The following is an 11,866-nucleotide window of genomic DNA, read 5'->3' as shown; positions in this document are numbered from 1 at the left end:
CCACAACAACAACAACAACAACAACAACAACAACAACAACAACAACACAACACCACCACCACCACCACCATCACCACCAACAACAACAAACATAGCTTTCCCCATCATTACACACAGGTACTCAAATGTATCTGATCTCTCCCTTTCCTATCTACCAGGATCGGCAACAATTTCACCTTGCACCACTTAGCCCCTAACTGTGGATCAATATTATTAGTTTATTATCGATTCAGCCTATATATGGGGGGAAACAAAGGAAATAAGCTCAACTGAACGCTGTCGTATACGATAAGGCTATCACTTTGCCGGATTGACACCCTCGTTAATGTCAAGTCCTTGGTTGGGAGAGTCGACTGATGGGCGAGGTTTGAAACTTGGAGGGAAAAACAGTCAAGCTATTATTACAACGCCCGACCGAGAGAGACTGCTTCTTCACACATCTTGCGAACATCGGTATTACTATCGCTGTCTGGCTTGTTGCGTTATAGATCTACATCGGTACGGCGTGGTTATAAAAATATACACACGTACAGCGTATTCCATGTACTGTTATATTATTAGGGCTTTCATTTGATGTTATAATATACAAACGCACACACACACACATACACAAACACAAGCACACCCACACAAACACCAACCAACACACGCATACCCGCACAAATACTCCCCCCCCAATACACCCTCTTAAACACACACACATATATGTATATATATATAATATGTTTGTTTTTGGAGATGGATAGATTTCTCAATGAGTTGCACCATGATGATAATGATGATGATGATGATGATGATGATGATGATGATAATCACCAACATCATCATCATCGATGAAACAGAAAATGAAGGAGAAAATTTGGTAGGCCTACATCTATAACTTTGAACATTTTAGGTAGGCCTACATCAGACAAAGGCTCTCGTGTGGGCTCAACCTTGTACAGATTCGGAGTTTTCAGAAGCGTCTCTTTAAACTTTAAAGAAAATGTTGCAGCCCAGATAACAACCGATAATAATAAGATATCATTTGTATCGTGCAAATTCCCGCTCTAAAGTAAGCCATATGCTCTTTGCAATCTGTATTATATTATTACCCCAGCACACCTGATATCATTCTGAAACAATATCAAATTTCTGAGAAGCATACAGTCCATGCTTCCATTAAAAGGAGGTAAAACACTAACACTAACACGCTGCCATGAAAGCATCTCTGTATAGTTAAAGATTTATATTATAGTACGGTCAAGAATTTGTGGCGCAACTTATCCTCAAATATCTCTTTAACGGGTGAATCAATGGTACCCATACTGCACAGCAATTTGTATCAGTTTGTCTTAAATTAATAATATTTTCCCCACAACAATTGAGGACAAAAAAACAAACAAAAAACAACAACAAATTTTTCTTCAAGAATGTATTTAGAATACTATAAATCTCCGCTACGCTGAAAATGAGAGTGTTCACAGCACTTCCTGTTTCTCGCTCACGTTTCGTTTACGCAAATTGCCTAAGGCACAGCTCACCAATGGCACTTTTTAGTTTTAGATAGTAGCAAAACTTCTTTATCACCATCACCCATTATCATTGCCTTTCTCACCCTGCACCAGGTTATAGGCCACGGACAAACACTTTCAACCCTTCTCCATCCTGGGGTAGCTTCTTGATGTCATTCAATGTCTTCCCACTTTTCTGTACATCAATTTATGTGATTCTCGTACTGGTTCCCCACTGTCTTCCTCTTGATCTTTTACCCGGTGGATTCCAATCAAACATTTTTTTTGTTATGCAGCTGCCTGAATTCCAGAGAGTATGTCCAATCCATCGCTATTACCTTCTTCCTACCTCATCTCTGACTGGGAACAGTCTTGTTTTTCTTAACACTTCCTCGTTGGTGACCCTGTCTGTCCATCTGATCTTCAGTCAACAGTAAGTTTTTCAGACAATTGTTCAAGAAAACCTGTTTCTTCTTTATTCAAGTCTGTGATGAATTCCATGTCTCACATCCATACAACAGGACTGACTTCACTTTTGAATTGAAAATCCTCAGCTTTGTTCGAAGTGAGATATCTCTGGTCTTCCAAACCCTATTCAAAGATAAATATGAAAGCAGCCTATGATTTTCCAATACGGGACTTTATTTCAGCCCCTGTTCCTCCCTCTATGTCAATTATACTCCCAAGATAACAGAAGGATTCAACGTTTCTTTGTGCCTTTCCTTCCATTGTGGGCCTGCTCCTCTTGTTATGCATCTGTCCTTAGGACCTTTGACTTTCTGGGGCGGATTATCAATCCAACAGACTCTGAAAGACAGTTTGACACTGAAGTCTTTGTTTGCATCGATTCCTGGGTGTGCGACAGAAGCGCCAAGTCGTCCGCAAAATCCAGATCGGTCCAACTGTGACCATGGGGTCCACTGTATACATTTTCTGTGTCCCCTGGTGGTTTTCTTCATCAGCCAATTGGCTGTCAATACGAAGACGAAAGGTGATATTAAACATCCCTGTCTCACACCAGTCTTGATGTCAAAGCTGTCAGTGAGCTGGCCATCATGTACAACCCTGCAACTTGTCCCTTCGTATATGCTCTTGATGAGCACTTCTGTGGGATTCCGTGATGTTTCATTATCTCCCATAATGTTGTTCGGTCTACACTGTCAAACACCTTTTCATAATCAAGGAAGTTGACGATTATCTTGGTGTTCCACTTCAGGGACTGTTCCACAAGGATCCTCAGCATGGTAGTCTGGTCGGTGGTTGAGCGCTTTTCCCCCCGGAAACCAGCCTGTTCATACCATAGTCTTGGATCCGTTCCAGTCTTGATTCTCTCCAGAACGATTCTGTTGAAGACCTTACATGGTATTGAGCGAAGAGTGATCCCTCTGTAGTTGTTGCAGTTGCAGAGATCCCCCCCCCCCTTTTTTTTAAAAGCTTCCGATTAGGTGTCCTTCTTTCCAATCATTTGGGAACTTGCTCTCTTTCCAGATCCTGGCAAACAGAGGGAGGAGGTCTGCCGTCTCATTGGCATCTGCATTTAGGGCCTCTGGTAGAATCTGATCAGGACCGGCCGCATTACCTTTGTTCAGCTTCTTAGTGGCACCCAGAATCTCTTGCTTTGAAGGTGCATCATTCCTTTCTAAAATAGGTTTCCCTTCTTAATCCTTTACTGGTACTTCAGGGTTCCCATATTTTCCAGTAAGAATCTCTGTGGTATCGTAAAGGATTCAAACGGTGAATATCTCGAATAAACACTGACTATGAGCGTTGCACTGAATGAGTTATATACGACATGTAATCCACCCGTCAAGCATTTTGTTGGCTCAGTGTAAAACTCCGCCATTTGTCACTTTTCAAAATGGCGTATGTCGGAGTCTTATACCGAATGGTTGATTTAATCTCTGTTTTTGTTAAAGCCTTATCCCCACCCTTCGAGTGATAGAAATAACTCCGCCTCAAAGAGCACTGTATTCAAAGTACATGTACATGTATTCATACTTTTGACAATTTTTTTGATACCACCTTAGGAATGACTTTGGTTCAAATTTTCACCCTTGTGATGTCGTAGTGAGAATAAACTTACAACTTCTCTCTGATTTCTTCAAATATCACATGCGTTTCACAGTTGCAGGTATTTTACCCCCGCCACCCAACAACACAAAACAAAGACAAAAAACAAAAACAACAAAACAACAACAACAAAAACCAACAACAACTCAAAACAAAACAAAACAACACCCCCCCAAACAAAATAATTAAAAAATCGAAAAATCGAAATTCGACATTATTTAGATGATTTATTAAAAGGAGCACTGCTTCGTAAACCCCCCCCCCTAAAAAAACAAACAAACCTACAAAACAACAACAATAAAACAGGTCAAAATATTAACCAAAGTCAAGTGAACAAACGAAAAAACAAAACAAAACCCCAACAAAAACTCACAAAGTAAAGCTAAAAGACTTGTAATATCACTCACCAAACAATCGTGTTGTTTAGGTCTGATTCCAGAGTCATCACAGATCTCCCACCCTCCGTCGCCGACGTATCCCATGCGTAGTTTCCGTTTACAAATGGTGTCTATGTTGTCAAGGTAACTGTGCACATGCGCCATGAGCTCCGTTTCGTTCATTTCTGCGATCATCGGGTCGGTGAACTGCGATATTTTGAAGTCGACCACTGCGATGGATCGGATGTAATTCAGATCGATCTCTCTACCATCGAATTTCTTTACTGTCCAGAGGAAAAAAGAGAAAGATTTGATTATTAATTCTCTCACATCTTGGTCTCTAACAAAAATGTAAATCAAATCCTTCGGTGTTATGGTAAGGTTAATTTCATGTAAAGAGGAACGCTACCATTTTGGTAGAATGCAATAAGATCTCCACAATATACCTGACGGTACACACACACACACACACACACACACAGAGAGAGAGAGAGAGAGAGAGAGAGAGAGAGAGAGAGAGAGAGAGAGAGAGAGAGAGAGATAGATAGATAGATAGATAGAGAGAGAGAGAGAGAGAGAGAGAGAGAGAGAGAGAGAGAGAGAGAGAGAGAGAGAGAGAGAGAGAGAGAGAGTAAATCAAATCCTCCACAAACAAACATGTTCAATTTTCTGTGTCACGATTGGGTGTATCTGATGTAAATTGTGGCCAAGAGCAAATCACAGGGCTGCTTCTTGTCACATGACATTGCGGGGAGTCATGTCTTCTGCCGTATGCAATAATGGACTTCTGGGTAAAGTTTATCGAAGCAAATTTATTTTTGGTAGAATAAAATGTAAACAAAGAAGGAACTAACCACGGTCATTTATGGACCTGACCAGACTGGACGCGATCTAAAAATTCAGATAAGGTCCAACTGACTTACGGGCATTTCCTCTCAGCACGTCACTATGTAGGCTAGTTCCTTTTCACAAGATGCCTCATCTGCCCCTATTATACAGTGTGCATAACATTTTCACAGCTGTTATCCATTTCGTCGCTCCCCCCCCCCATCTTTCCCCACTTCTCCGCTTCCCTCTTCACCCCACCCTTTCCTTAGTTTTAAGCTCCTTGCCTCAACCCTAAACCCTCCATTCCAACATTAACTCCCCCATTGCCCACACTTACCAGTACTGATTCCTCAGATATAATATCTTTGGCTGTGGTACTGCCACTGCTGCGACCAATATAAACTATGTAGTCGCAGGAACTCGAATTTCGTTTTATATATTGTAACATTAAAACTGAACAAATTTGTTAATTAGTGTTATGGGTTTTGTTCATTTGCATACGCCATGCCAAACCCAAGGCGCTTAATTCCAATAGATTATACTCGTCGGTGGCCTAGTGGTTAGGCTACCAGACTCGTAATCGTCAGATTGCGAGTTTGGGGGTTCGAACCACGAGCCCGACGTTGTGTCCTTGGGAAAGGCACTTTACACGAATTTCCACCTCTTCACTCAGGTGAAAATGGGTACCCAGCTATAGACAGTGAAAGATCTTGTCAGTCTGTTAGTGTTTGAGCGCTTAACCAGCTGCCTGCACTGTATGCTTCCCGGGAAGCTGAGAATGTTTCTGAGTGTTCTATGGTCTGCTGGGGTAATAATATAGTGTAAAGCGCATAGAGCTTGCTTTCGAGTGGGGACATGCGGTATACAAATGGTATTTATTACTATCATTATTACTCTGCGATAAAATCATAGGCACTTGTTGATAATCTACGCAATGATACGTAAGCATCTAGTAATAATTTCCACGTATTGGTCTTATATCTGCATATCTAAATGCTTTTCTTCTTTTTTAAAAATCTCTTTTTCTTTTTTTTTTAAATTCTAAAGGAAGGTAACTAATTTTTCCTCATATAGTCCACCATTTTCGAGTGGTTGAGAGAGAAAACAAAAAGATTTTGAGAGTGAGAAGGAGAGGGCAATAATGTTTTGCAAACATAAAAGTTTCCCCGAGATCGGCTCACTGTCGCTCACATTATGAGGTCGATAATATTGACAGTTGAGAGGAGACAATGACGCAACCAAACCCCCTACTTCAAACATGTGTGTGTGTGTATGTGTGTGTGTGTGTGTGTATATGTGTATGTGTGTGTGTGTATGTGTGTGTGTGTGTGTGTATGTGTGTGTGTGTGTGTGTGTGTGTGTGTATGTGTGTATGCGTATGTATATGTGTATGTGTATGTATGTGTGTATATATGTGTGTATGTTTGTGTGTGTGTATGTATGTGTGTGCATATGTGAGTACGTGTGTGTTTGTGAGCGTGTGTATGCATGTGTGTATGTGTGTGTATGTGAGTGTGTATGTGTGTATATGTGTGTGCATGTGTGTGTATGTGTGTGTATGTGTGTGTGTGTGTGTGTGTGTGTGTGTGTGTGTGTACACACACACATTACTCACACTCCTCCTCCCTCCTGTGCCAGTTCTCTTTTTCCGTACTCTTGAGCAGACGCGAGTTGAGGGTGAGATAACCCACCACCACCAGCACTACCATCATTAGCTGAAGGGGCAAGAAACGGCAGCGGCGGAAGTAGATACTCAGAGTTTTGCTCATGGTGACTGGCAGCGTGGTAGGCAGGAGCAGCTGGAAGCGACGGGCACTTCCGAAATAGATAATATAATAGTACATGTATTATCAATACATCTATGAAGTTAATGGTTAAACAGACGGATGAACGAATGAAAGAATGCACGATTGAATGAACGATACATAGCTGCCTTCCTACTTGAAGTTAGTAAATCTCTTACCCTAGTGTTCCTCTTGTACTGGAACAAACATGGTACTTAGTATGGAAAAAGCCCCGTAAAATATAAACATAAGGGTCTTGAACACCTAGCTCTCGCTAGCTAAATTGAAGGCAAACGAGGCAAGGGTAGGCCTAGAACAACATACGAAGGGAACCTAAATAAATAGGTGACAGGAAAAGATCGGGGAAACTTTCGTAGCTTTTTTTTTAAAGCATCCGAGCAAAGGAATGAATGGAGAACCATGATCGCCGATGTCTGTCGCAGATCTGGCACTGGATGATAATGAAAATACAAAATAAAAAATATCAGGCATCTAGGTAGTAATGGTCCCTCTTCTCGGCGTTGAACATGAGCAACCCGAACAGAGAGGGGTATAACGTCCCAGAAAAAAAAGACTGAGATGGCCTACTCGATAAAAATTCTCCACACTCCAGAACTGAACCAAGATTTTTCTGCCTGCAACAGCGAAGTCCCGGACCACTACACGAAAGCACACTCCGTTAACAGAAGAGTAATATATTTTCAATAAGTAAGTAAGTTTGTTCAGTGTTTAAAGGCCATTGGCCCACATCACATCCCTTAAAACACTCATTTGATAAGTAAAGTTTCCATAATGAATAAGTACAGTTTGTGCACATATCTCTTATCATGGGTCAAACATTGCTTATTTCTTTTACAGGGCCGAGTCAAGCTGGGAAGGAATAACAATTTCCTTTGATGGACAAAGTGTGAACAATAGAAAATAAAGTGAAATTCATCTTCAATTTCATGAGAGTTACACCTCTCACATAAGGGCGAATTAGTTGATTTCCACAGATAGAGATTGTTATTTAATGGAAGGCTATGGGTTTTTAACAAAGCTATGACTCTTCTGCTCTAATACCGTGGGATATTTTCAATAAAATATATAATAAAAGTATAAAAGTTATTGTTTACTTACGCAGTAGAAGCAGCATAAATTTCTGGAAAATGTCTGGAAAATCAGGGGGTACGTTCTTCGCCTCAATAGATACTCATGAATGTGACACACTTTTGAAAAATCCAAAAAGCATACAAAGGATTCACATACTAAACAAAGCGTGATCGTAGAAGAAGTACAAAAAGGGCATTACTTTTGTCGACCTTTCTTTTATAAGACATCAGCCCTCGAACAACTGATGTCAAGTGGATGAAAGTATTGAAAGCTCACCTCGAAAGATCGATTTTGATCACACTACTTTTCCCCCTTTCTTTTACCTCAGTATTTTTTTTTCGGTAGTAAACTTTTCTCTTTTTAAATAGAGCAACACGTTTATGATACACAGTCTAAATATAGTGAACAGCTTGTGATAAAGCAGATAAGCAATGTAAGAGAAAAAAAAGAGTTATGTTAAGCAACAACAGCAGGAGAATGTCGAGTTTAATCTGGGTATGCAAGAGCTACACTCTAAACATTAACTGACACGTTGTCAAGTGCATCGGCTTTATCGTCTTTCCTTTCCTCTCTGGTGTTGTCGAGCTTGTAATGGTTCACCCTAAATAGTGACTTATTTGTGGCAACTAGTATGATACGCTTTTAATTTTACTTTTACAAAACAAAATTATTCTAGCCCCTCCCCCCAAATTGCTTTCTCATCCCAAAGTCTTTGTCTGCCTCCTTCGGATCCCCCCCTTTAGTATTTTGATACGTAAAAAAAACAACAAAAAAACAACAACAAACAAACAACAAAACAAACGACTATATATAAACAAACAAGTAAAACAACCTCCCCCCCCCCAAAAAAACCCCTTTACATCTTTTATACTACATGTTGGCCAGTGAAGAAGGTGTCAGTTCTATTGGAATCCACCGTGTGGGTTTTCTAAAAGAAGGTATTTCTCACATATCGAGAGATTCATTTAAGGAATAATTCTTTCTTTGAAGCATTTAGAAAACGAGGAGTCCCACTCCTTAATGAGGGTTGCTTTCTTGATCTGGTTAAGACAAACAGCTACGAAACATTTATATCAGCCTTCCCTAAAACTTTGACACAGGAAGGGTGACAAGGGGTTTATTACATGTAACTCAAAATGAGACTACATGAACAAAGTAATGATATTTCACAAGCATTTATTGAGCATTAACTTTATGTCAGCTTCGTTGATTTTGAAAAAGCATTCGACAGTGTGCTGAGCATTGTCAGAAAAAGAAAATACTGTTATCAAAATCGAAACACAAAAGTTTCACTCCCATATATTTATCATTGGCGTCAATCTATTGGATATAATTCTCATGCCCTACTTCAAGTCAAAACAAAGAAAGTTTTCTTTAACCCTTACTTTCACTACCAGGCCAGAGAATTGAGTAATGAAGCAGGTAGAGGAATAAAATCGAATTTCTGCGTTTCATAAAACTCAGTTTATAAACATAAACATTCATTGTTGCAGGCTACTTTTTTTGGTCACTTCCCATTGTATGTGGGACCTTTCATCCAAAATAAGCAAGTGATCAATACAGTGGGTGTCACATTCAGCAAGATCACACTCAACGAGAAGTCGGCTTACTTGTTTACAATGGCCTTTTAGAAAACGGCCTTTCCCTAGAATATATCAAAACGAAACAAATGAAAAACTGAAAATTAAACTACAGTGACTTTAGGCTCCTCAATAAAACGGTGCACTATTTAAATGATTCTGAACTACCATTAAGTTTGTTAAATTCGAAAGTTAAGTAGTTCGGAAGTTTTAGGCGGCCAAAGTGATCGACTTTCACAAATATAATAAAAATGTTATTATTATTGGGGGGGGGGGGGGGGGTAAGGGTTTTATGGCTCTCGCAACTGCATAAGGCCATGTGGACACGCGAGACACATTAACATTTTCTGTTGGTAGGAAATTTTGAATGTTGCTCGGGTGGCGGCCGAAGCCTACTCTTATCGATTTTGGACCACCAAGGGATTTTTAACTCTGGACTTGTCAGAGCTGTATAAAGAGCTCCTTTTTCCGGGAAGTTGAAAAATATATTTAATAAATTTCTGACTTTAAGATTTTTTGGGATTATTGGCTAAGTATTCATGTTCATTCCCTTTTCATCGGGTGTGATTGAACAGCGTCGCTAGTAGCGGGTGTTCCGGTGCGGTTTACTCTTCTTTCCTGTCAAACATTTATCGTCCTTATCTCTCCTTCTTCTATTTTGTGTTTGTTACTCTCTTGTATACCCCGGGCGTGCCACTGACTGAAGTGTCTTTAGGCCATTCCCAAAGGGGGGACATTTCTCGTTCTAGTGCACAGTAGAATTGTAAATGAGCTGATCTAACAATATCATGCTCATAACTGTGCCTGAACTACAACAGGGAACTGCTGCTTTTTCTTTCCTAATCCTTACTATCGTCATTTTCCTCTACTTCTTTTGTATTTTTCACTCTTGTGACCCGCTATTTCCGGGGTGCCTTGATAGTCAAAGCAGACTTTGTGCTGTTGAAGCTAGAGAGGTGAGCAGCGTAAGTCTGATTCCCTGTCAGGACTTCTCTGTTGACATCCACCCCTTCGCGCTCATATTATGACCTTATACAGTTGCGAGGGCCGTAAAATCTCTACTAAAACTAAAATTAAAAGTGAAAGTCCTTTTTTCACCATCATTTTCATTGTCATCATCAGTATTTACGGGGCGTGTTAAAAAAAAATAAATCATATCTCTTCTTGGTTATTCCCCGTTAGAACCATATGTGAACAGTAATTTCCCATTTTTTTCCGGCACGATGTACCTCACTGTTATAAATATGGGTCTTCCATTTTGTCTTGTGCTTTCTTTATTTTTGCTTAATTAGATGTAACATAGTCTGTGGAGTGGGTGGTTTGCGGGTGCTTTGGTGTGGTTTGCTTCTTTTTTCCGATCAAACATCTATCGTCCTTATCTCTCCTCCTTTTTTGTTTGTTACTCTCTTGAAACACCTCCAATCTTCGGCACTTATATGACCTTATTGTGTTGCAAGTGCTGTAAAACTCTTACTAAAACAAAAGAGTCTGTGGTGTAGAAGTTAAGCTCTTTGCCGTGGCACTCGGTAGACTTGAGTTTGATTTTTAAATGGCGAGGTTTGTTTTTCAAAATTTAATCTTGTATCTCGGTCTCTCTGCTGGCATGCTGTATTCCTCTGTGTCCTTGTTGGCCTTGACTGGCAGGACTCAAAGAATTGAAGTCGATCTTGAAAAACAACCCCTTCCCCCCCCCCCCCCCCCCCAAAAAAAAACCCCCCAAACAAAACGCGAGGGTTTACTGTTTTGGGATGTTATGTTTGGTCGTTTTGGAAAGTGTTTTACGACCCTTGCAACTGCATAAAGCCACATGACCGTGCGGGATACATTAGACATTTTCAGTTTGGTAGGAATTTTAAATTTTGCCCGGGTGGCGGCCGAAGCTTATTCTTATCGATTTTAGGGCTACCAAGATCATCGCGCAACTTGCATACACGACCTCCGAGAATTTTAGCTCGTTTCCGAGAAGGCCAGTTGTTCGATCTTTCCAAGCATAAGATCGGGGGTGTGGCTGAAAACAGCAGTAAGAAGGAGATGAACTGTAGAAAGAGGCATGACATTTTGAAATGTTTATTGTTTCAGTTTCTTAATCTGTCGAGGTCCTAATCTTCTTCCAAATGATCAATCATTCTATTTCCTTTAAAATATATTTCAAGAACATTTATGTATCTGTTTTGTATGATTTCAAAGGGTTTGCCAATGTCACTTTTATCTCGAAACAAAAGTGTAGCAAATTATTATCAACATCCTCAACCCCACCCCCTTTTCTCATCCTTTTACTTTTATCTTGCACGTGTATGGATTTACCATGATGCAGCAAAATTTCTCTTTGCGGAGATCAACAAAATCTGATGTTATCTTACCTTTTCTTACCTTATTTCCCACTCCCCCATCACCACGAGATACCATGGGCCCTCTGTATCGCACCTCATTCCACGCCACTACATAATGAACATATTATATAGTCCCCTCCTGTACACATTAATCCATTCATCCTCCCTACCCCCTGCTCTACACATTAATCCATTCCTCACCCCCTACTCCCCTCTCCTCTAGACCTTAATCCATCGTTCACCACCACCCCCTGCCACCCCCTCACCTACATCTTAATCTATTCTTCACCCCCTAACCCCTCCCCCATCCTC

General features: G+C 40.4%; 1 protein-coding gene across 2 annotated transcripts in view; it reads right to left on the bottom strand.

The window, feature by feature from the left end:
- LOC101861984 (methyltransferase-like protein 24) overlaps window positions 1-7,892 on the bottom strand; it is an 11,987-nt gene extending 4,095 nt beyond the window's left edge. The window contains exons 1-3 of one of the 2 annotated variants that reach the window (XM_005107522.3): window positions 7,672-7,891; window positions 6,384-6,583; window positions 3,971-4,224 (exon numbers count right to left, since the gene is read on the bottom strand). In XM_005107522.3, coding sequence (XP_005107579.1) covers window positions 3,971-4,224; window positions 6,384-6,537 — 408 coding nt within the window. In that variant the 5' untranslated portion in view covers window positions 6,538-6,583; window positions 7,672-7,891. Of the gene's footprint in view, window positions 1-3,970; window positions 4,225-6,383; window positions 6,584-7,671 lie in introns of both variants that reach the window. The other variant, XM_005107523.3, reaches the window with a different exon arrangement.
- Between the last annotated feature and the right edge of the window lie 3,974 nt (window positions 7,893-11,866).

This window comes from Aplysia californica, unplaced genomic scaffold (assembly GCF_000002075.1).
Source record: "Aplysia californica isolate F4 #8 unplaced genomic scaffold, AplCal3.0 scaffold00610, whole genome shotgun sequence".
Classification (NCBI taxonomy): Eukaryota; Metazoa; Mollusca; class Gastropoda; order Aplysiida; family Aplysiidae; genus Aplysia; species Aplysia californica.
This window is presented reverse-complemented; position numbering and strand designations above follow the sequence as displayed.